General features: G+C 39.5%; 1 protein-coding gene across 8 annotated transcripts in view; it reads right to left on the reverse strand.

The window, feature by feature from the left end:
- The window catches only part of BCAS3 (BCAS3 microtubule associated cell migration factor), a 586221-nt gene that overhangs the window by 528474 nt on the left and 30670 nt on the right, over positions 1-27077 (reverse strand). For all 8 annotated transcript variants that reach the window (XM_052658881.1, XM_052658882.1, XM_052658879.1 and 5 more), the window contains exon 5: positions 23588-23694. In XM_052658881.1, coding sequence (XP_052514841.1) covers positions 23588-23694 — 107 coding nt within the window. The remainder of the gene's footprint in view (positions 1-23587; positions 23695-27077) is intronic.

The following is a 27077-nucleotide window of genomic DNA, read 5'->3' on the forward strand; positions in this document are numbered from 1 at the left end:
AAAATAGCAAAGAATAAAATCCTCGGAGATGAGGATTTTAACTGATCCTGGGAAGAATCACCAGGGGCTCTAAGTTCACTTTTAAACCAACACTAATAATAAATAGAAGGGTAGAACTACCAGCAAGGCATGTACCAAGCAAAGTTCCAACTTGCTGGCAACTGCAGTAACTTGGGGAGAGGAGCAAATAGGAAGGAAACCTCCCCAATAGCTCCTCATGGTCTCTGCCTTTGTTCTTACTGGCATTTTAATTTCTGATGACAGACTTTTGTTGTTTGGAGCATAAACCGGACGTACCAGTTTGGAGGCACAATAAGGAGAACAAAGAATGATTTGTTCACACTGTTGGAAAAAAATCTTTTCCAACCATAGAAAATAGCTTTCGCATGGTGAAAATATGCAAATTACATACCAAACCAAAAAGCGGTGGAGGGGAGGACAAGTTTAGAATCTCACAACTCAGTCGAAGGCAAGAGGAAATTATAACAGCCGAAGACAATCACACACACACAGAAAAGGCTGTGAAAGTAGTGGGAGAGCTTTGTAAGTGCTTTCAGAGAATCCTAAAAGCACATGAAGGTCATCTAACCCTCAGAACCAAACCTGCCTCTGAAATCCTGATGACTTTTCAAAGACATCTGACTACAAAATAGAAAAGTCAATCAAACACAAAGGACAATAATAACACTCTACAGTGACACAGAATCAGGACAGAACATATTTACACCCCCAACTTCTCTTTGAGACACTGCAAGTGGAGAACTTTGGTCTGCCATTGATTCTTCTTAGCAAACTTTATTGAAAGATAACAGACACAGAAGTAATACAGAAATCTTAGGTGTATGTACAGCTTAATGAATTTGCAATGTTAATACATATCTGTTACCAGCACAGACATTAAGAAACAGAACATTACGGACATCCAGAAGGTCCCTCCACACCCATTCCCAGTCACGAACCAAAGGCAACAACAACCGTAACTCTCGTGGTCTGGGTGCAGGTTGGAAAAGAATTTCCAGACATGAGACAGAATGAGAAGGAAATGAAGTTTATCAGAGTAGGAGATGCTGTTAGAACAGCAGGCCAGCTCAGGGGAGAACCAACCCTGGACAGGGGTCCGTAGTCCACTTCTATACCCAAGGAACAAGGAGTGGGACAGGGGTCTAACGGGGCATTTGCTGATGGGATGAAGCACATATACTGGGTGGGGGAAGAGTAAGGCAAATACCTTCTCCCTACCCATTATGGCAGAACGCGAAGAAGAACAGCCTCTTGATGAAAATAAGAGGAGAGTGAAAAAGTTGGCTTAAAACTCAGGATTCAGAAGACTAAGATCATGGCATCCGGTCCCCATCACTTCATGGAAATAGATGGGGAAACAGTAGAAACAGTGTCAGACTTTATTTGTTGGGCTCCAAAATCACTGCAGATGGTGACTGCAGCCATGAAATTAACAGACGCTTGCTCCTGGGAAGAAAAATTATGATGAACCTAGAGAACATATTAAAAAGCAGAGACATTACTTTGCCAACAAAGGTCCGTCTAGTCAAGGCTATGGGTTCTCTAGTAGTCATGTATGGGTGTGAAAGTTGGACCATAACGAAATCTGAGCGCCAAAGAATTGACGCTTTTGAACTGTGGTGTTGGAGAAGACTCTTGAGAGTCCCTTGGACAGCAAGATCAAACCAGTCCATCCTAAAGGAAATCAGTCCTGAATATCACTGGAAGGACTGATGCTGAAGCTGAAACTCCAATACTCTGGCCACCTGATGCAAAGAACTGACTCATCTGAAAAAAGACTCTGATGCTGGAAAAGATTGAAGGCAGGAGGAGAAGGGGAAACAGAGGATGAGATGGCTGGATGTCATAACCGACTCCATGGACATGGGTTTGAGTAAACTCCGGGAGTTGGCAATGGAAGGGACGCCTGGCATGCTGTAGTCCACAGGGTTGCAAAGAGTCAGACACAACTGAGCAACTGAACTGAACTGATGGAATAGGAGGGGAGATAGGTTATACTGCTCAGGAAGACCTGAAATCTGTTAGTAGTTACAACATGGGGGAGGGAAAGACAATAAGGGTCTGGTTCTTCCATTCCTGCATTCTAAGACCCTCCCTGGTTTTATCTGCTCTTTTCATCCTTGGGTTACTACAATAACCACTATCTTGATTTTTCTGACATGTAAGTTTTACTTGTTCAAGTTTATAATGAAAACACACAGTATGTACTCTTTCGTGAATGGCTTTTACAACATCACATGCCTGTGAAATTCATTTGTATTGTTGCATATGATTATTTCTGTTGCCACACAGATTTCCATTGCATAAAAATACTACAGTTTGTCCATTCTACCACTGGCTGATGGAAGTCTGTTGTTTCTAGTTGGGGCTCATAAAATATCAGGAAAAACGGCACAAACTTTCAAAGGAGAAAAAGGTTACTGTGTGTTCTTTCAGTGGATTATCAAGAACTGTACAGTAGATCCTTCGGGGCTATTTGATTCTGTAAGAACCTGCACCTTTGTTCTTGACCGAGCTATCTTACAATACTTTCAGTTGTAGAAAACTGATAGTAAAGCAATTGACGTTTGCCCACAGAAATGCAAATCAACTTTGTCTAGCAGAGATGCAACTGAATTCCACTGGTAAAAAAGATCCCCCTCCCCCCCCCAAAAAAAGATCCCAAGCAGTACAGTTTTGTCCCAACAGGATATGAGCTGGGTTCACATTTCTTAACAGGTTCATTTCAGCATTCTTAACTGCTTATACCGTTCTTCAGATTCTCCTTTGAACCAGCAATAACTTGCCTAACACCTCATTAACCAGTTAAATAAAATCTGTGACACATGTCCATTTTACAGTTGTATAAGTGTCATGATTTTACCATTTTTAAAATGGTAACATCATAAGGAATACTGCTATGAATATTCTTACACATGGCATTCAGGGGACATGTTTATTTGAGTACAGACTACTGAAACTGCTTTTGTACTAGGAATATGGGCACATTTTTGGAGATTTTTAATGAAACAGTAACTGAACAACTTACCAGTGTAAGAGAGTTCTCTACCTGTTCCACTTCCAACACTTGGTATCACTCTGGTGGATGTTCAGTGGGATTTTAATTTGCATTTTCTTCCAAGAAGGTGCTTGAACACCTTTTCATGTGCTTATCGGAATTCAGTTATACTCTTTCATGAATGGCCTGATAAAGTCTCTGGCCCAATACAGCTGCTTGATTCTAAAAACTATGGATTTAGTCCTGTTTAGCAGCAGTGAGTGAAAGGCATAAATCAGTCTTCTCTGGCAAAGCAATGCTGCCTCAACCTAAATAAATAAACAACCTTTAGTATAGTTGTCCTCTACCAGGGTGCATGACGTAAGAGTTCTGTCCTGAAGGACCCTTCATTCCCAGCGTTCTGTATGCTAATCAGCACAAAATATGAATGAGATTCTTTTTAGCAGCTCTGGAAAAACTAGAGCTTTTGGTCCATGACTGAATTCATATCTTAATTCTAAATCCAGTAATAAGCAGCTCTCCTCCCCATATAAGGTAAAATGATTGGGTTATAACAAAGTGATAGCCCATGAAATGGAAAAATGTTGACTTATAAAAAATCACACAAACACTCAAAGCAAATACCGCTGCTGCTGCTGCTAAGTCGCTTCAGTCGTGTCCGACTGTGTGTGACCCCGTAGATGGCAGCCCACCAGGCTCCCCCATCCTGGGATTCTCCAGGCAAGAACACTGGAGTGGGTTGCCATTTCCTTCTCTAGTAAAGCAAATACAGTCCCTATTAAAGATAGGAAACATAAAAAATTACTGTATCTTCCCCCTATAACTCAAGCAGTTCAAACACAAAAGATAATGTCTGTAGTCTTTTTCTTTGATAAACACTTTAGCAAGTTTCAATCTCTAAAAAACTTAAATAGAGGCATTAATTTACCTATTTTTCAAAATGGCTATAACATATATAGTAGGGCAATTTTAGACTGGAAATATAAAAGACCAAGGCATCAGACATAAAAGACATCAGAAATAGAATTCCTCATGTTTATCTCAAGCACATCCTGACTTCCAGTCAAAAATATCTTTCACACCTGAATTCTCCAAACATTGCCTCTGGTTCCAGCTAGAAAATCTAAAAGAGTTAAAAGCACCTTGGAGAAGGAAATGGCAACCCACTCCAGTATTCTTGCCTGGAGAATTCCATGGACAGGGGAGCCTGGTGGGCTACAGTCCATGGGGTCACAAAGAGTCAGACACAACTGAGCAACTAATACTTGCACTTTCAAAAGCCCCCAATAGGTACGACCCCAGAAGTTTTATTCTTATTCTGAAATCATGGCCTATGGTAACAATGCCAAGTGAGTACAGTACAAGAGACCATCAATTACAAATATCACATCAACAACATCAAGGATTCCAACAGTTTATTACAGTAGAAAATAAACTGGATTTGTGTTTATAAACTATTTAAGTGGGCTAAATCTGAGTTTGGCTTTAAAATAAGGGTAATAACATATCTATGTAACAAAGTAATGGTACTAAATTTCATAGTTATTAATAAAATGTTTTATTTATCAATAAAATATTGAAGCTGAGACTCCAATACTTTGGCCACTTGATGGATGCAAAGAACTGACTCATTTGAAAAGACCCTGATGCTGGGAAAGATTAAAGGTGGGAAGAGAAGGGGACAACAGAGGATGAGATGGTTGGATGCCATCACCAACTCAATGGACATGAGTTTGAGTAAACTCTGGGAATTGGTAATGGACAGGGAGGCCTGGCGTGCTGCAGTCCATGAAGCACTCCAGGTTGCAAAGAGTCGGACACTACTGAGCAATTGAACTAAGTGAACTAACAAATTATGTAAAATACATAGTTGGCACACAGAGAGAGTTAAATCAAGAAGATGCCTTTCAGAACTTCCCTGGTGGTCCAGTGGTTAAAAATCTACCTTCCAATGGAGGGGAGGCAGGAGTTTGATCCCTGGTCGAGGAACTAAGACTCCACATGCCAAGGGGCAACTGAACCCTCATCTGACAACTAGACAGCCCACGAGCCACAACTATAGAGCCCACACACTTACCTGCACACCACAACTAAGACCCTGCTGCTGCTGCTGCTGCTGCTGCTAAGTCGCTTCAGTCGTGTCCGACTCTGTGCGACCCCATAGACGGCAGCCCACCAGGCTCCCCTGTCCCTGGAATTCTCCAGGCAAGAGTACTGGAGTGGGTTGCCATTTCCTTCTCCAATGCATGGAAGTGAAAAGTGAAAGTGAAGTCGCTCAGTCGTGTCTGACTCTGTGCGACCCCATGGACCGCAGCCCACCAGGCTCCTCCGTCCAGGGGATTTTCCAGGCAAGAGTACTGGAGTAGGGTGCCATCGTCTTCTCCGCAACTAAGACCCTACACACCCATAAATAAATATTTTTTTAAAAAAGAAAGATACTGGTTGGATGACTGAACTGATAAATAACTGACTAGGTCTATACTGGCCTCATCATTCAATCTCAACAGTACCTGGCATAATTTGCCTTTGCCCCCTGGTTTTCAAAACATGTTGTTAATATTTAATATCTGGAAATGTGTTATAATACCATATCATGAAACACATTTGGGTACAACTCATTCTTGAACCCACTGGTGTAACACTTCCTAAGCTTTCCAGCTCTCAAGAGAAGGACCAATGCCTAAGAGACAAGCAGCACCTCCTCTGGGCAGCACGTTTCATCACACTGGTCTTCACACTCCTGGCCCCGGATCAAGGGCCACTCCACCTGGCAAACATCCCACACTCATTCCAACCTTTCTGTGTTTATGTAAAGTTTTTACCTGCAACAGGTTTTCCTACCAAGAATGATGTAAAAACAGCCCACTTAAATAAACAAATGGAGACATCAATCTTTTCTAACTGTCTCACAGGCAGCAGCCATATAGACACAACTGAAATGAAGTTCTTAATAAGTAAACATTGCTTCATCAGTCTTACAGTTAAAAGTAATACCAAACAGAATTTTTTCACTAAGGAGAAAAACGTAAACTATGGACTTAAGTTAATAAAGTGTTAATGTTGGTTCACTAATTTAAAAATAAGTACCTCGGGAATTCCCTGGTGGTCAGTGATTAGGACTTCACACTTTCACTGCTGTGGGTCCAGGATCAATCCCTGGTCAGGGAACTAAGATCTTGTAAGCCAGGCATTGCCATCATTAATACGAGATGTTAACAGGGGAAACCAGGGCAGGGAGGCGATTATGTTTGAGGGATACAGGGGAATTCTCTGTATTTTCTCCTCAACTTTTATGTAAACCTAAAACTGCTTTGAAAATTGTCTATTAATGTGTATTTAAATATATATGGAAAATGTGAAGATCCCACAAATAAATTTTAAACTTCTCTGATACCCTCCCAGCCCCTCACCCAAAAAAAAAAAAAGAGAGAGAGAAAAGGTAAAAAAGTAAAAATATACAGAAAGGTCTTCAGCATGGCCCTTAGCCAGCTGATGGGAACTAGGTCTCCAGTTGCCATTAACAATCCTCTGGGTCTTGCAAAGGTGAAAGGTAAAAATATAGAGAGAAAGGAGGAATGAAGAGGCGTTAAGGTCTTACACTAAAGAATTCAGTTCCTCAGGCAACAAAAGGCCCTCACTTGGTCTACTTAAATAAACAAGCATGTAAGTTATCACTTTGCTAGTTCTCTCACATACATACAGCACAACTGAACTTGCGAAGTTCTTTAAAATGAAGATTGGTTCATGACAGTTTTTGCGTTGTTATTGTGTGTTTTCTTTTTTTCGGTCAAGCCATGGCCCTTGAGGGATCAGGAATCAAACTCATGCCCCCTGCAATAGATGCACACAGTCCTACCCACTGGACAGCCAGGGAATTCCCAATAGCCTTTTTAACTTACAGAGTAACAACAATAATTTTTTTTTAATCAAGGAGGAAAGGTAAATACATACACACACAAAATTTATTTAGTTAAAGAAAAAGGGTAAAAATAAAAACATAAAACAAGAGACAAGGGTAGGAGATGGAAGAGTCACCTTACACTAACATATTCGGTTCCTAAGCAACAGGAGGCTAGCACCCAGCTACATGAGTGCCAATCACAACTACAAAGCAAGCTCTCCCCAAACTGATGATATGCTTTCATTTTAGACATAAGGAAACAAAAGAAAACACGTCCAGATCAAAGAGGCATCAGAATCTCCTGTTAACACTGTATTCAAAAACAGTTTTTAAACTCGAGTTGTTTTTTTTTCTTCCCTCGAACAAGACACTGCCAGGCAGTCATTTTATGCGCTACAACTCTTCTCCAACAATTTCAAAAACTTAAGATAGCACACTTTGAGCAAAGTAATCCTAATGGTAAAAAAAAAAAAAAAGTAGTTCTTTTGAAAGCTCCTAAAAGTAGGAGGAAATAGGGGACAAGTTTTTTGTTTTACTTTTTGCCTAGCTAACCACAAATGATTCAGTTAATGTCAGTGTCAGTATCTTTGTAACCTACTCTGCATGCCATCAAGAAAAAAATGCAAACCACAAAAACCACCTAAAATGCATATTTGTGAGGACTAACAACTTATAGAACAGATATTCACTAACCACATAAAGCAGACAGCAACCAAGTCTGTATTTTGGTCTTAACACTAAATTCAAAATACAAAACTTGAGGCAAGAAGGAAGTGAGCTTCAAGAACAATATGAAAACCACAGAACATAAATAATGAACGGAACTTGTAATCATATTTTCATACTTCCAAATTTTTTTTACACACAGAGAGAGGAGTATCTTAAGGAAACTTTAACCTTTCCCCTTTATCCTGATTTTTGAAAGGAAGATCAAAGAAAAGCAGTTTAAACTCACACGTTCCTCCAGTTATGCAACGCAGATTTAGACATTACACTTCAAAACCCCAGCCATTACTTCAGCACCACCAGTCCAAATATCATCACGGAGCTTTGAAGCGGCCCTAATGGTATCTTCCATTTGCAAGTAACACTTCTGTAGTCAAAAGATCTTACCCCGGGTAGATGTTAATGTAAAACCACTCAGACTACACAGACACACACGCCTGGAGGCAGACTAGAAGGTGTTCAGAAGTCAATGTAACACCATTACAGAGCGTGTCAGCCTAGGAGCTGTCATAAACACTTCATAATCACTCAGACACACAAACTGGATTCCCCTTAACTCGTTATTTTATTTCACGCTGAGTACATGTCCAATTGAAAAGGAACAAGAGAAAACGATGCTACAGATAAGCCAATTTTGGCTTATAGCCTTTTTCCACTTTTAAAAGACTGAGCTTGTCATATTTTATTGGCATTGTAAACCTACACTGATATAATCTGTGGATTGAAGATAGTTTTGCAGTAGATATCTAACCAAAGAGAAACTGATTATATCAAAGAGAAGGAAGGCTAAGGTTTTTCTTCTGTAAAATAGGTATCATACAAACTTGTAAGATTGACCGGATGATAAAAAATGACTTACAGTGCCAAAAGGTGCAGGAAATGGAGCTACTAGAATTCTTAGATATTGCAGATGTTAAGTGTATAACGGTACAGGCTCTTTGGAAAACTCCAGGAAATTTCTAATAAAGTTAAATACATGCCTAACCTATGACCCAGCAATTCTACTCCTAGGTAGATACTCAAAAACAGAGTATTATTCACAGATCTACAATGATGTTCATAGGAGCTTTATTCACTATAGCCAAAAGCCAGAAACACAAATGCCCATCAAAAGAACAGCTAAACAAACTGCAGCATATTCAATCCACAGAATGAAACACAGTCATGAAAAAAATAAAAAATACAAACTACTACAAAATGTAACAACACGGATGAATTTTTAAAAAGACACAGCACAAAAGATAGACACAAAGTATAACAGCACATGCTGTGTGCCTCTACGTATACAAAGTTCAATGAGACAAAGCTAATCTACAGTTAGAATAGTGATTACCTTGGGGTTAATACTGTCTGGGGAACCTTCTGAGTAAGAAAAATGTTCTACATTTTGTTCTCAATGGTAGTTCCATTTATTTGCATGTGTATACACATATATACACACTTACATAAACATACATAAAACATACAGTCATCAAACTATAGACTTGACATCTGTACATTTTGTGGTAATCTTTACAGGTATATGTCTTAATTTTTAAAGGTATATGTCATAGAGACACTGTGGTGCCTCCAGACAGAGGGGTATCACCCAGCACTAGAAATAAATGTGCTATCAGCCATGGCAAGATGTGAGGCAGACGCAAATGCATGTCACTAAGTGAAGGAAGCTGACCTGAAATGGCTGCATACTGCATGATTTCAAGTACAGGACATTCTGGAAAAGGCAAAACTACATGGACAGTAAAAAGACCAGTGGTCGCCAGAGGAGGGAGCACACAAGATTTTTCGATCAGGGCCCAGGCAGAGCGCACTTAGGGCAGTGAGACTCTCTGTGTGATACTGTAATGGTGGGGACGTGTCATTACACATCTGTCAAAACCTGCAGCATGTGCAACACTGAAAGCAAATCTAATGTAAACCATGGACTCTGAATGATAATGTGGGGTCGGCACAGGTTCATCAGTTCAAACATGGCACCACTCTGATGTGCAATGCTGATTAATGGGGAGGCTATGTGTTTGTGGGGGCAAGAGGATGTGGTGGGAACTCTACGTTCAGCTCAATTTTGCTGTGAACCTAAACTGCTCTGAAAAATACTTTTTTTTTTCCTTAAGTTATCTATCAAAGAAGCTGAGCTGGTTAAATACGAACTTCAATTTTTTCCTCTGTAAACTGGGAATAATAGTAACTAGTCAAATTGATAAGATAATAAGACAATAAAGGGTAATGTGCCTAAAATAATGTGTGTAGTACATTCTGATTTTTAATAGTTGTTACTATTTGTATTATGAAATTTCACTGTGCAGCACAAGCGTCAAAATTCCCCAAAGCACCCCAACACTGCTCAGGGTTCTACTGCACTCTGCTCAAACCCCCATTGTGACATGAATCTCATAGACTCAGTACTGCCAACATTTTGGACGCAACAATTTTTGTTATGGGAGGCTGTCTAGTACACGGTACGATGTACAGCATTTCTGGCTTTTACTCACTAGATGCCAGTAGCAACTCCTAATGATGACAATAAAAAATGTCTGCAAACATAGACAAATGTTTCCTTGGGGGCAAAATCACTCCCATTTGGGAAGCTCTGACACAGACTGCAATTATGTAGTGACATAGCGCACAAGTAAAATGCGATCTCCTCGAGGCAGGGCTCAGCCCTTAGCTACATTATACATCCTAATATGTGGCATAAACCTAAAGTCCCAGTGTGGCTGAAGGGAAAAACAAGGGTTCTGCTAATTAATTTTTTTAAGAGATTTTAGGAAAAGGGGATAGACTGGGAATGGAAATAGAATGAAAGCAAACAGCAAAAGATTATAAAATTGACTTGGAATCTTTCTGATACTGACTCCCTAGCACACTTAGAATATCCAGCAAAAGGCTGAAATCTTGAAACATATTTATTACCATATATACTCATATATACATGTGCATATATATGTGTGTGTGTGCACATACATATGTAAATATATATGTAAATACACACACGTATCCTACCAGACAATGTACCTGGCACCAGATATATAGACCATGAAAACCTGATCATAGTTCTAGAGACACTTACAAAGAATTCTCCCAACTGCTAATGTAAAATCAAGATTTCCAGAAAATACTGAAACACACAGGAAAACTGAATCAAAAATTATGAAATCAGAAACTCTTAACTTCATTCCTTCGGGCCTATGTTCAAAATTCAAACATTAAATAGATTATGAACAAAATTTAGAAGATAGAAATACTACTTCAGTTCCCTTTTAAAGCCCCCAGAGGGGAATTCTCTGGTGGTCTGGTTGTTGAGACACCATGCTTCTACTGTGTGGGGCACAGGTTTGGTCCCTGTCAGGGAACCAGATCCCACATGCCACCTGGTACAGCCAATAAGAAAGTCCCCAGAAACCTATTATTTTCTATTATCTCACCCTTCTCATCTGAAAAAAAAATGAGAACACAGTTATTACTACCGATCAACCTGAATGAATATTAAGGGAAAGAACAGGCTTATAATGGATAGCACTTAATTTTAATATTTAAAAATACAGATATTTCAATTCCATTATTCTCACTATAGTGTGTGTGCGTGTGTACACGTATACATGTACAATAAATCTTTGGTATGCTTAACTACACTCAACAACTTTTCCCATCAAATTATATGTATCTAAGCCAGTAGTTTCAACCAAAATTTTCTCTGGAGTTGTGGTTCTCAACCAGAGGATATTTGGCAATGACTGGAGACATTTTTAATTGTCATAATTAAGGGAGTTGGTTTGGGCATTTAGTAGACAGAAGCCACAGATGTGACTATGTATGCTACAATGTACAGAACAGCCCCCCATAATAAAGAGTCACCTGGTCCAAAATGCCAATAATGGCAAGAATGAGTCACAAATATATATAACTTGTATTTGCATACTTTGATGTGTTATGTATTAACATTCATTTAAATTAATTTCTTATTTTAAAAAGTATCAGCCTTTTAAAACAATCATTTGTTAATTCGGTTATCACTTCTGACAGTTCACATCAAGATGACCAGTACTTTTTAAACCAGAAACATATACATAAAGAAAGAAGACAGGGCTTCCCTGGTGGCTCAGTGGTAAAGAATCCATCTGCCAATGCAGGAGACACAGGTTCAATCCCTGATCCTGAGCCTGCTCTCTAGAGCCCCAGGGCCGCAACTTCACTAGCTGCACTGCAGCTAGAGTAACCCCGCCTGACGCAACTAGAAAAAAGTCCGCATAGCAACAAAGACCACGTCTTTGTTGGTCATAAATAAATAAATGCAATAATAAATCTACTTAAATGAATTTTTAAAAAGGAAAGAAAAGTAGATTAAAAGCAAAGGCATAAGAGAAAACCGTGTGATCAATGTACTCTATCTAGCTGCAAATAATCCCCCAGGCCAAGGTGAAGAATATTCAAATATGGCAAACTGAAAAAAAAAAAAAAATGGGACTTAGTCTCAAGATTAATCATTGCATCTGTAGATGAAAATCTGATTGAGTTCATATACTATGAATCCATCAACATAAAGTTCAAAATAGGTAAAATGACCATAATTCATGGTGTTAAAGATCAATGTAGTAGGTCAACTAAATCTAAATAAAACTGGAAAAGACAAACTATAAAAAAAAAATTTTTAATCACTGTAAATATCTATTTCCTGGTTTTGATATGGTACTATAATTTATATGTCACCTCTGGGAGAAATTGAGGGAAATGCACCCAGGACTCTAATAGTCTGCAATTTCCCATGAGTCTATAATTTTTTCAAAATTCAGAGGTTTTAAAAATCAATTTGAAAATAGACTAAAAATAAAAGCAAAAACATAGAAATGGTCAAAATTACGTACTCATATTTGGTGGGCAAAGAATGGTCCTTTCAGGAGTGTTGAGTTCATGCGTGCTCAGTCATGTCCAACTCTTTGTGACCTCACTGACTGTAGCCCACCAGGCTCCTCTGTCCATGGGATTCTCCAAGCAAGCATACTTCAGTGAGTTGCCCTTTCCTCCTCCAGGGGACCTTCCTGACCCAGGAACTGAATCCACGTCTCCTGAATCTCCTGCATTGGCAGGTGAATTCTTTACCACTGAGCTACCTGGGAAGTCAGTCCGTTCAAGAAATGGTGCTAAATCAATTACATTTTTTTTTTCAATTATATTTTTTAAATTTTTTCAATTCAGAAAAGTCTTGACCCCTGTGTCAAACCATATACCAAAAATTTCAAAAGGATTATAAATCTAAAGATAATAGCAATCTTCTAGCAGAAAACATAACAGAATATTTTCACGGCCTTAGAATAAACAAGGATACAAAAAGCATTGAGAATAGAGTAAACCACTTAAAATTTGATTTGGATTTCCTTCATCAAAACACAACATTAAAAAAGGGAAACTTTAAAGAAACCTATAAGGAAGACTAACAGATAAATGATGAAATCAGAAAATGGACTGGATTATTATTTGTATCAAATTTAAAGGTGCTGGTTTTGATTACAGTGCTACGGTTATAAAAGATAATGTGCTTGTTCCCAGGAAATATGTATAGAATTTTTTATGGAAGGAGGGCATAAATTCTCCTACTGATAAATGGTTCAGAAAAAAACCTGCACACACAGAAAAAATTGAGAGAATGATAAAGAAAAAGTAAAATCTCCTTCACTGGTAAATCTGAGTAATGAGTAACAGGAGTTCCTTCTATTAGTACAAAATTTTCTGAAAGTTAAAAATTATTGCAAAATAAAAGCATCTTTAAAGCCACAATAAGATACCAACCCAAACACACAGGAATGGTTAAAATTAGAAAGACTGACAATACCAAGAGCTAGTGAGAATGTGCAGCATGTAAAACTTTCATAAATTGCTGGTGGGAGTACATACTGGTAAAGCCACTTCAGAAAACTGATTGGCAATATCTACTGAAGTTTTAAACGTACACGTTCACTTCGACACAGCAAATCCACTTCTAGGTCTACATCCCAGAGAAACGGGTGCAGCATCTATCCACCAAGAAACACATACAAGAGCACCAGAGCAGCTTTATCCACAATATTCAAAAAGCGGAATCAACAAAAATGTTAATCAGTTGTATAATGGAAAGGCCTCCCCAGTGGCTCAGATGGTAAAGAATCTGCCTGCAATGCAGGAGATTCAGGTTCGATCTTTGGGTCAGGAAGATCCCCTGGAGAAGGGAATAGCAACCCATTCTAGTATTCTTGTCTGGACAGAGATACCTTTCCATGGGGTTGCAAAGAGTAGGACACTAAAAATAGTATACAGCAAAATTAAGAACAAATCACTGCTACATACAATAACATGAAAGAATCTCATAGCCACACTGTTGAGAGAAAGAAGCCAGACACAAAAGAATAGACTGGATTATCTCTGACCACCCCGCAACACACACCCTGTTTTTTTTAAGTTCAAGAATAGAAAACACTAATCTCTGGTGATAGAAGTCAGAATAGTGGTTACTTAGAGGTACAAGGAGGGCAGTAGTGACAGGCAGGTGGCATGAGGGACTCCTGAGTCGCTGGAAAGGGTCTGTGTCTTAATCTGAGTTGTGCCCAGAAAGTTATATACACACATTAAAAACTCAATCTGCTCACTGATGATCTCTGCACTTGATGGTATTTAACATAGTCAGTGAAATTCGTAAGAAAAACAGCTGCCTTCCGCACACTCACTGGTCAGCTTGTGTCCAAAGAAGATCTTCCATTTTAGAGTGGAAAAATATCAAAAATATTTCAAACAAGAGATTCCCATTTACAATAATAAATTTCAAACTCATTTTTCAAATCAACAAAAGTCACAGAAAGCCACTATTTAAACACTGGAAAGACTAAACTTTAGATATAGACTTGTTTAAAGTAATACCTAAGGAAACATATTCCACAGAAAATATTTTCCTCTACTGATCTAAGTGAATTCCACAAGCTACTTAAACATTATTCTTCACTTCTGCTTTTATTAGGGCTTCCCTGCTGGCTCAGATGGTAAAGAATCTGCCTGCAATGCAGGAGACCCACATTCGATGCCTGGGTCGGGAAGATCCCCTGGAGAAGGAACAGCAACCCACTCCAGTATTCTTGCCTGGGAAATCCTGTGGACAGAGGAGCCTGGCAGAATTCCACAAGTTATTTCAATATTATTCTTCATTTGTGCTTTTATTCACTCTGTGACACCCGAAGATCGTCCATTGCCAAGTGACTAAAGAGCCATCCATTACTTCTCTTTCCAGTAATAAGAGACTGAACCAAACAAAATAAGGCTCTACTCTCAACAAAGGCAATTCTTTTGATTTGGGTCCATATTCAAACTTTCTCTGCTTGCCAGTTACCCAAATCACTGACTTTAGATTGTTCCCAAATGAAACCCATAAAAATTGTTTCCTAGCTAGCAATCTCAACATGGCAAAGTTGGCACCCATCTTCTAACAAATAATAAGCTAATTGGTATTCACCTCAAATATGTCCTTGCAGGTTTTCTCTGAAGTTTTCAATGTAAAGGCAAGACAAAAAGTGTAAAAGCCACACTAAAAGCTTTAGGGAAAATATTTTCTTTTAAGGGAACAGCTGGACTCTTCTTAGCTCAATGTGTTAGCGACACCTAGTGTTGCTTCTTTGCAGCACACCCAAGAAAACACTCCGAATCTTTACTTCAATCGTTCAGTCGTGTCCGACTCTTTGCGACCCTGTGGACTGCAGCACAGCAGGCTTCCCTGTCCATCACCAACTCCCAGAGCTTGCTCAAACTCATGTCCATCGAGTCAGTGATGCCATCCAACCGTCTCATCCTCTGTTGTCCCCTTCTCCTGCTGCCTTCAGTCTTTCCCAGGATCAGGGTTTTTTCCAATGTGTCAGCTCTTCCCATCAGGTGGCCGAAGTACTGGAGTTTCAGCATCAGCATCAGTCCTTCCAATGAATATTCAGGACTGATTTCCTTTAGGATGGACTGGTTGGATCTCCTTTCAAAAGACTTCTCTAACACCAGAGGTCAAAAGCATCAAACCTTTCTTTATGGTCAAAGCTTTCTTTATGGTCCAACTCTCACATCCATACATAACTACTGGAAAAACCATAGCTTTCACTAAACAGCCTTTTGTTGGTAAAGTAATGTCTCTGCTTTTTAATATGCTGTCCAGGTTTGTCATAGCTTTTCTTCCAAGGAGCAAATATCTTTTTTAATTTCATGGCTGCAGTCACCATCTGCAGTGATTTTGGAGCCCAAGAAAATAAAGCCTGTCACTGTTCCCCATCTATTTGCCATGAAGTGTTAGGACAAGGTGCCATGATCTTAGTTTTCTGAATGTTGAGTTTTAAGCCACCTTTTTCACTCTCCTCTTTCACTTTCATCAAAAGGCACTTTAATTCCTCTTCACTTTCAGCCATAAGGATGGTGTCACCTGCATATCTGAAGTTACTGATATTCCTCCCCACAATCTTGATTCCAGCTTGTGCTTCATTCAGTCCAGCATTTCCCATGATATACTCTGCACATGAGTTAAATAAGCAGGAGGACAATATATAGCCTTGATGTACTCCTTTCCCAATTTTGAACCAGTCCGCTGTTCCATGTCCAGTCCTAACTGTTGCTTCTTGACTTGCATATAGATTTCTCAGGAGGCAGGTCAGGTGGTCTGGTATTCCCATCTCTTTCAGAATTTTCCACAGTTTCTTGTGATCCACACAGTCAAAGGCTTTGGCACAGTCAATAAAGCAGAAATAGATGTTTTTCTGGAATTCTCTTGCTTTTAGGATGATCCAGCAGATGCTGGCAACTTGATCTCTGGTTCTTCTGCTTTTTCTAAATCCAGCTGGCATATCTGGAAATTCTCAGTTCACACACTGTTGAAACCTGGCTTGGAGAATTTTGAGCATTACTTTCCTAGCATGTGAGCCAAGTACAACTGTGTGGTAGTTTGAGCATTCTTTGGCATTGCCTTTCTTTAGGATTGGAATGAAAACTGAACTTTTTCCAGTCCTGTGGCCACTGTTGAGTTTTCCAAATTTGCTGCCATATTGAGTGCAGCACTTTCACAGCATCATCTTTTAGGATTTGAAACAGCTCAGCTGGAATTCCATCACCTCCACTAGCTTTGTTCATAGTGATCCTTCCTAAGGCCCACTTGACTTCGCATTCCAGGATGTCTGGTTCTACGTGAGTGATCACACCACTGTGGTTATCTGGGTCATGAAGATATTTTTTGTACAGTTCTTCTGTGTATTCTTGCCACCTTTTCTTATTATCTTCTGCTTCTGTTAGGTTCATACTGTTTCTGTCCTTTACTGTGCCCATCTTTGCATGAAATGATCCCTTGGTATCTAATTTTCTTGAAGAGATCTCTAGTTTTTCCCATTCTATTGTTTTCCTCTATTTGTCTGCACTGATCCCTTAAGAATGTTTTCTTATCTCTCCTTGCTATTCTTTGGAATTCAGATGGAAATATCTTTCCTTTTCTCCTTTGCCTTTCACTTCTCTTCTTTTCTCAGCTACTTTTAAGGACTCCTCAGACAACCATTTGCCTTTCTGCATTTCTTCTTCTTGGGGATGGTTTTGATCACTGCCTTCTACAATGTTACGAACCTTCGTGCATAGTTCTTTAGGCACTCTATCAGATCTAATCCCTTGAATCTATTTGTCACTTCCATTGTATAATCGTAAGGGGTCATACCTGAATGGTCCAGTGGTTTTCCCTAATAAATCTTAACTTACTGAACCTCAAATACACTGTTTCATACAACTCTCATCTTTTAGGTACTGTAATGAATACATTTTCAACATCTGTTTAAGATATTAAGCACTTCAAAAGAGGATGAGAGGACTTCCATGGTGGTGCAGTGGATAGGAATCCATCTGCGAATACAAGGGACATGGGTTTAATTCCTGGTCTGGGAACATTTCACATGCTGCAGAGCAACTAAGCCTGAGTGCCATAACTAAAACAGGCAAAACTAATCTACAGGCAAACTCATCTACAGTGGAAAATAAGATAACAACAGTGGCTGTTTCACAGATGGGATGGAGGAAAAATTGAGAACAGCCATGAGGGAAATTTCTTGAATGATAATCATGGTCTATATCTTGACAGACATTTGGGCTGCCATGTACTTATCAAAGCTCAGGAAGTTTACATATTAAGATCTGTGTATTAAACTGTGGGTAAACTTTACATTAAAAACTAATCAAATATTCAACTTTAATGATAAGCCATGCAAAAGTAGTTAGGGGAAACCATGCTGATTTTGCAATTTACTTTGAAATGCACCCAATAAGATCTATAGGTAGAAAGAAAATTAAGCAAATACAGTAAACATTTTCATGGTATAATCGAGGTGGTAAGTATATATATTTTCCGTAAAACTGGTTCAACTTTGCTCTATATTCAGACTTTTTGAAGTTCTTACAATGGTACAAAGCTCATTTTGTAAGTTTTACCTTGCAAAACTATAGCCCAGCACCACCTCTGAGATACCCAGCATTTTTTACCTCTCACCAAGCTCCATCAAAGTGACTCCCTGCTATTTTTAAATATAGAAAACAGAATCCTATATGAGAGAGTACTGCCTTTAAATGCCCCTTACTCAAATGCCCACAAGACTTAATCCTCCGCACTTCTGCTCTGCAAATCACTGAGAGAGGCTTTCCAAGACTACCTTACATAATACAGCAACCCACAACATCAACCACCCCACTATAACACCTGGTATGTGTTTACCTATATCAAAGCATGGTACATGTTTTAATATCATCTTCCCCACTCTTCAATCCACCTACCTAGAATAGATATTCCATAAGAATAATGGTTTTGTTTAGCTCATTGTTGTTTTCCCAGCACCTTGAACAAGGTCTGGCATACAAAAGACAATCAATAAATCTTTGCTGAGTGAATGAATTAATGAATGAACGAGGCAAGTATAAATGGCATGACCATATAAGAATGCAATTTGGCAAATCTACCAAGAGCCTTAGTATACCTTTTATTGATCTCTCTAAATTACATAATCATAAAGATATTTTTCTCAATATTCTTAAGAAGAAAAAAACTTAAGAAATCTCAATGTCCAACTATAAAGAACATTTCCACCTCAGAACCTCTGACTTTACTATTTGCTGTTCCAATCATACTGTGGCTAAATTTAATTACTTTCATGCCACTTCCTTATTATAATCTCTTTCTTCTTCATATTACAATTTATCTTTATTTTTATTTAAATCCAGTTCTTCTACTAGCTCCATTAGAGAAAAGACCCTATTTTGCTCAAAATACATACTTTATTACAGGCTTGTGTTGAATAAATGAACACTTTTTAAGTTCTCATATCTCAGTGTACCCAGTCAATCTATGTGTAAGACTGGCTGAAAATATATATAGAATACAAGCAAGATATTTTAAAATAACTGAAATACATAAAATAAATAACTAAGATAACAAGAGCTAAAAGAATTACGGGAGTTCAAGGAAAAGTACAGAACTACTGGGTTTTTTTTGTTTTTTGTTTTTTTTTTTCATATAAATCCCATAAATCTGTTTGGTCTTTAGTCCATGTACTGCTGATTTTTCTAATTAACTTACATTACCATATGTAAAATAGACAGAATTTGCTGTATGACTCAGGGAACTCAAATAGGTGCTCTGTAACAACCTAGAGGGGTAAGATGGAAGGGAGGGAACATATGTATACCTATGACTGATTCATGTTAATGTTTGACAGAAAATAACAATTCTGTAAAACAGTTATCCTTCAAATAAAAAATAATTTTTTTAAATTTTTTAAAGAATTTTAAAGGAATTCCCTGGCAGCCCAGTGGTTAGAACTCTGTGCTCTCACTGCCAAGGGCCACATTCAAACCTTGACTGGGGAACTAAGATCCCACAAGCCACGCACCATGGCCAAAAGAAAATAAAATAAATTTTTTAAAAAAGAATTTTAAGCAAGAGCACCGATATTTACATAACCAAAAAGAGGTAATGACATTGCTGGGCATGAGTAGGAAAGGGACCTATTTATCCAGACCAACAACATAAATAATCATTCTTTCTCATGTTACATCAGATGTGTTGACAGAAGGCGCCGGACAGCTTGGGAAAGCTATGAATACTGGTGTTTTCCTACAGGCATCTCATACACAAAGTCGCAGGGACTGGGCAGGAGAGATGCTACTTCTGCACAGTTTTGAGCTAACTCTACTTAGCTAGATTCTGAGATACCATCTAAGCCTCAACTGCATTTGTGCATTTCATAAAAAAAAAAAACAGTCAATTCTAAAGGAAATCAACCCTGAATATTCATTGGTAGGACTGTTGCTGAAGATGAAGCTCCAGTACTTTGGCCACCTGATGCAAAGACCCAATTCACTGGAAAAGATCTGACTCACTGGAAAAGATCCTAATGCTGGGAAAGACTGAATGCAAAAGGAGAAGAGAGTGTCAGAGGAGGAGAAGGTTAGAAAGTATCACTAACTCAATGGACATGAATTTGAGCAAACTCTGGGAGACAGCATTGGACAGAGGAGCCTGGCCTGCTACAGCCCATGTGATCACAAAGAGTCACACATGACTTAGTGAATGAACAACAACAACGAACTTCATAAAAGAATTTTTTTTTTAATGTTTAGCCAAGATGTTTATTTTCTTAATCTGAGACTCAGAGGTAGGACAATTATATAAAATCAACCTTGGGCACAAACTTGAAGCAAAAACTGAGCTGAAATTCAGACAAGGATTGACTTTTTGCCCACCCTCACTTAACTCAAAAGCAAATACGCTTTGTGGTCTCAAAGGTCCCTTAGAACCAGGTTTATTTCTAGACTGACCAACATAAGCTCCTCATCTATACATGGTAACACTTAAATGATAACTGAATGGCTAACTAATGATAAGTTTCAGAAGGGTTTAGTTAGAGTAATGGGTAACTCACACTAGTCTATAAAGGATGAACATATGAAGGTACATCATAACCGTTTACACTGAAAACTAACACTAAGCTGCCCTACCACTTGCATGGCACATCTTCTGCTACCGCAGAGAGGAAACAGAGCCCTTAGAGAGTGGGCTTTGAATATGAAGTCAGACAGAGCTGGGTTTGCATTCCAATTCCTCCTCTTTTAAGTAGTGTGACCTTACCACCTATAAAATAGGATAACTTCTCCCTCACAGTATACAGCACATGAGACAATGTGTATATAAAGCTCTCTGAACACAGTAAGAGCTCCATCAGTGCAACAGAAGGAGCTTATTTTTTCCAAACTGCCTCCTAATTCTTGAACCAGTCCTCATGGGGGTTATACTACTACAATAGTAACAACTGACAGTCAATGAAAATTCCACAAAGAAAAGATTATTTAGTTCTCTCAAAATACAATCTGGGCATAAGAATTACTTTAAAGAAGTAATTAAAATTACTCAGAAGACCTTTAAGTTATTCAGAGCTAGACATAAGTCAACTATTAAAAGCGATACCTCTAATTATAACCAAACCAAGTGGGCAGCCTGAGTACCACCAAAGGAATGTGCTCCATCTGGTCAACACCCCTAATCCCACAAGGCCCAACCCTGTTAAAGCTCGAGCTTCCTCTTTGCCTTCAACTCTGTCAACAAACAGTAAAGAATCAAAATGGTGGTGACCGAAATGGGAAGGGAATCCAAGAAAGAAGATATATATATACATTTATATACATATAGCTGATTCATTCTGCTGTGCAGTAGAGACTAACACAGCATTATAAAGCAATTATACTCCAATCACTCCATCACTAAAAACTAAAATTTAGTCTCCATTAGTCAAAATTAGTCTCCATTAATAAGAAAAGGTTACATTTACAAAATCCTCTCCTCTGAACACAATCTAGAATTATTTCTCTTGTTAGGAAAAAGCAAACAAACAAAACACCGTTTCATTTTAGGTCCTGTGTCTATGCCTTTGGCATGATACTTCAATTACAAACAATATCGCAAAGTCTTGAAAAAATGTCAACCTCACATCCCCAAAGGCAAAAAAACAAGTTCACTCAATCCATGACATACAAACAGGATTCTTCTATCTCTGCAAAATAAAACCAATCTTTAAGAAATATAAAGCCTCAAACCCTAAACATTTACTACTATGATATGTAATTATTATAAGATTAGTACATGTGTGTGTGTGTGTGTGTGTGTGTGTGTTAGTAGCTCAGTCGTATCCGACTCTTTGCAACCCCATGGACTAAACAGCCTGCCAGGCTCCTCCGTCCATGGATTTCTCCAAGCAAGCATACAGGAGTGGGTTGCCATTCCCTTCTCCAAGGGATCTTCCCAACCCAGGGATCAAACCTGGGTCTCCTGCATTACAGGCAGATTCTTTACCAACTGAGTCACTAGGGAAGCCCCCTATTAAGATTAGCGGGAACTATAACATGATTTACAGAATATAAGAATAAATAATATTTTTACTTAAAATGTTTAAGAATTATGAAGATCAATATATTCATTATTCAATAATCCTTAAGCCAAATTCTGTAGAACATCTAGCATTTCATTAAATTTGAGGCAATGTATATTTGCTTATAAATCTTCTAGGAAGTAACCATAAGAACTCAAAAGAACCGAAAAGGGAAGAAAAAAAATTCTAGTTGAACCACCCATGCAAAATAGGCTTCAAACAATGTAGTCAATGCGTTTACTAAAGGCACAAATATTGGCCCCAGGTCTCCAACTGCAAAAAAAAAGAAAAAAAAAAAAAAACTACACAATAGATGTCCCACCTGCCAACTAGGCCTTCCACCCCAATCTACAGGAGAGACATGATACCTAGGCCATGCCAAACACCAGAATATAACTAAGTATAAGCCAAAGTATGTAGTCCCAACTACACTTCACTGAGCTGTGATCCCACCAAGCCTCTTCCTCTTCTGGTACATTTACTTCCTGTCATCCCAGAGAAGCACATGTAGGACTGAAGACGGAAACTGGGACCACTGCTAGGCAATTTACAACATTTATCGAAACTGTGATTTATCCTAAACTGATACACAGACACAAAATGACCTTAGTTCAAGCTCATGTATACATCATTTCTAATATCAGAAAAGGCGAGGGGAGGGTGCACTCAAGTGTTTCCAATAATTGGAAACAAGTTATGGAAATTAAGGAAAGTCCAAATAAGAGCATTATATGTGGCTATATATCTCATAGAGAAGCTCTTGGAATACTAATTCATAAGTAAAAAATAGCAAAGTACAGACAGTTGTACAGTATGTTCCCTTCTGTTAAGGAAGGGCAGGGTGGGAGAAATATACATGTTCTTATTTGCCAAAAAAATCAGGATACATAAGAAACTAGAAATCCTAGGGAACTAGAAACTACTCAAGATAAAGGAAACTGAGGAAAACAGTGGTAGGGAGTTTTGTTACCCACTTACACCTCTTGAATTTTGTACCATGTGGATGTTTTAACTGACTCAAAACATTTTTTTTAATAATCGCTAATTTTTTAAGCCTTCTATAAGCTTCTTTGTTGTTGTTTAATCACTAAGTCATGTCTAACTCTGCAACTCCACAGACTGTAGCGTGCCACGCTCCTCTGTCCAAGGGATTTTCCAGGCAAGATCCCCCGGAGGAGGTTGCCATTTCCTTTTCCAGGGCTTAGCCTCTTTACTCTTTTGTAAAAATTTCAGGAAAAGAGAACAATAATACTCGTAGGGTTACCATGATGAGACGTGAGATCTTCCATGTAAAGTGATCCCCACAATCGCTGGCCTACTTTACAAACCATTTACCGCATGCTTCAGTTCCCACTTGCCCTTTACTCCTTGGGCCTCCTATGGGGTTCAACACAAAGCAGTCTCTGAGCAACTGCTTGCAAAATAAATGGAGGAGTCCTTAGAGAAAATATGGTCACCAGCTAGCATGCTGCCAAGTTTTCTATTTCACGGAGTCAGCATCTTCATACTTACAGGGATGCTCCAGACCTGCATTCCATCACTGTAGCCAATCATAATCAGCAAAGGCGGCTCGTTCCCCGTGCTATGAATTTCATGAAATTCCAGATTTCTTGATGTATCTGCATTAGAATTAAATAACAGAAGAGGAAATTTAAGACACAATCAATCAACAAAAACGACACTCCTTTAATGCATAACGACTGCTTCAATTATCTTGCAATAAAAAGTTCAGAAGTTTTGGGACTTCCCTGGTGGTCCAGTGGTTAACAATCTGCCCTGCAATGCAGGAGACATGGGTTCAATCCCTGGTCAGGGACCTAAGATCCCACATGCTACGGGGGCAACCAAGCCTGAGCACCACAACTACTGAGGCCAAGCACCACAAGTAGAGAGTCCGACGCAATGAAAGGCCCCACAGGACGCAGTGAAGATCCCGGGTGCCACAACTAAGATCTGATCCAACCAAATAGTTTCTTTAAAAATTCAGAAGTTTTGGAAAACATTTAAAGGAAAGTGAAAAGAAAGCTGAAATCACAAAACTAGTAGTTTTTTTTTGTTTGTCGTCGTTTCGTTGCTAAGTCGTTTCTGACTCTTTTGTGACCCCTCATGACATTGTGCAGGAGACAGGGATCAAGACCATCCCCATGGAAAAGAAATGCAAAAAAGCAAAATGGCTGTCTGGGGAAGCCTTACAAATAGCTGTGAAAAGAAGAGAAGCGAAAAGCACGGGAGAAAAGGAAAGATATAAGCATCTGAATGCAGAGTCCCAAAGAATAGCAAGAAGAGATATGAAAGGATTTCTCAGCAATCAATGCAAAGAAATAGAGGAAAAGAACAGAATGGGAAAGAATAGAGATCTCTTCAAGAAAATTAGAGATACCAAGGGAACATTTCATGCAAAGATGGGCTCGATAAAGGACAGAAATGGTATGGACCTAACAGAGGCAGAAGATATTAAGAAGAGATGGCAAGAATACACAGAAGAACTATACAAAAAAGAGCTTCACTACCAAGATAATCACGATGGTGTGATCACTCACCTATGACCAGACACTCTGGAATGTGAAGTCAAGTGGGCCTTAGAAAGCATCACTGCGAACAAAGCTAGTGGAGGTGATAGAATTCCAGTCGAGCTATTTCAAATCCTGAAAGATGATGCTGTGAAAGTGCTGCACTCAATATGCCGGCAAATTTGGAAAACTCATCAGTGGCCACAGGACTGGAAAAGGTCAGTTTTCCTTCCAATTCCAAAGAAAGGCAAAGAATGCTGAAACTACCACACAATTGCACTCATCTCCCACGCTAGTAAAGTTAATGGTCAAAATTCTCCAAGCCAGGCTTCAGCAATACATGAACCATGACTTCCAGATATTCAAGCTGGTTTTAGAAAAGGCAGAGGAACCAGAGATCAAATTGCCAACATCTGCTGGATCATGGAAAAAGCAACAGAGTTCCAGGAAAACATCTATTTCTGTTTTATCGACTATGCCAAACCCTTTGACTGTGTGGATCACAAGAAACTGTGGAAGATTCTGAAAGAGATGGGAATACCAGACCACCTGACCTGCCTCTTGAGAAACCTATACGCAGGTCAGGAAGCAACAGTTAGAACTGGACATGGAACAACAGACTGGTTCCAAATAGGAAAAGGAGTATGTCAAGGCTGTATATTGTCACCCTGCTTATTTAACTTCTGTGCAGAGTCCATCATGAGAAACGCTGGGCTGGAAGAAACGCAAGCTGGAATCAAGATTGCTGGGAGAGATATCAATAATTTCAGATATGCTGATGACACCACCCTTATGGCAGAATGTGAAGAAGAACTAAAGAGCCTCTTGATGAAAGTGAAAGAGGAGAGCGAAAAGTTGGCTTAAAGCTCAACATTCAGAAAACGAAGATCATGGCATCTGGTCCCATCACTTCATGGCAAATAGATGGGGAAACAGTGGAAACACTGTCAGATTTATTTTGGGGGGCTCCAAAATCACTGCAGATGGTGACTGCAGCAATGAGATTAAAACATGCTTACTCCTTGGAAGGAAAGTTATGACCAACCTAGATAGCATATTTAAAGGCAGACACATTACTTTGCCAACAAAGGTCCATCTAGGCAAGGCTATGGTTTTTCCAGGGGTCATGTATGGATGTGAGACTTGGAGTGTGAAGAAAGATGAGCACCGAAGAACTGATGCTTTTGAACTGTGGCGTTGCAGAAGACTCTTGAGAGTCCCTTGGACTGCAAGGAGATCCAACCAGTCCATTCCAAAGGAGATCGGTCCTGGGTGTTCTCTGGAAGGAATGATGCTAAAGCTCAAACTCCAGTACTCTGGCCACCTCATGTGAAGAGTTGACTCATTGGAAAAGACTCTGATGCTGGGGGGGATAGGGGGCAAGAGGAGAAGGGGACGACAGAGGATGAGATGGTTGGATGGCATCACTGACTCGGTGGACGTGAGTTTGAGTGAACTCTGGGATTTGGTGATGGACAGGCAGGCCTGGCGTGCTGCAATTCACGGGGTCGCAAAGAGTCGGACACGACTGAGCGACTGAACTGAACTGAACTGGGCTATTGTGTAGCCAGCCAGGATCTTCTGTCTACAGGATTTTCCAGGCAGGAAAACTGGAGTGGGCTGCCATTTCCTTCTCCAGGGTATCTTCCTGGATCAGAGACAGAACCAGCATCTACAGTACCTGCAGGCAGATTCTTTACCACTGAGCCACCAGGGAACAGTATAATTAGCACAGTTCAGTTCAGTTCAGTCACTCAGTCGTGTCCGACTCTTTGCAAACCCATGAATCGCAGCACGCCAGGCCTCCCTGTCCGTCACCAACTCCCGGAGTTCACTCAGACTCCTGTTCATCGAGTCAGTGATGTCATCCAGCCATCCCACCCTCGGTCGTCCCCTTCTTCTCCTGCCCCCAATCCCTCCCAGCATCAGAGTTTTTTCCAATGAGTCAACTCTTCGCGTGAGGTGGCCAAAGTACTGGAGTTTCAGCTTTAGCATCATTCCTTCCAAAGAAATCCCAGGGCTGATTTCCTTTAGAATGGACTGGTTGGATCTCCTTGCAGTCCAAGGGACTCTCAAGAGTCTTCTCCAACATCACAGTTCAAAAGCATCAATTCTGCGGTGCTCAGCTTTCTCCACAGTCCAGCTCTCACATCCATACATGACTACTGGAAAAACCATAGCCTTGACTAGACGGACCTTAGTCGGCAAAGTAATGTCTCTGCATTTGAATATGCTATCTAGCTTGGTTATAACTTTTCTTCCAAGGAGCAAGCGTCTTCTAATCTCATGGATGCAGTCACCATCTGCAGTGATTTTGGAGCCCAAAAGAATAAAGTCTGACACTGTTTCCACTGTTTCCCCATCTATTTCCCACGAAGTGATGGGACCAGATGCCATGATCTTCGTTTTCTGAATGTTGAGCTTTAAGCCAACTTTTCGCTCTCCTCTTTCACTTTCATCAAGAGGCTCTTTAGTTCTTCTTCACATTCTGC

This window comes from Budorcas taxicolor, chromosome 19 (assembly GCF_023091745.1).
Source record: "Budorcas taxicolor isolate Tak-1 chromosome 19, Takin1.1, whole genome shotgun sequence".
Classification (NCBI taxonomy): Eukaryota; Metazoa; Chordata; class Mammalia; order Artiodactyla; family Bovidae; genus Budorcas; species Budorcas taxicolor.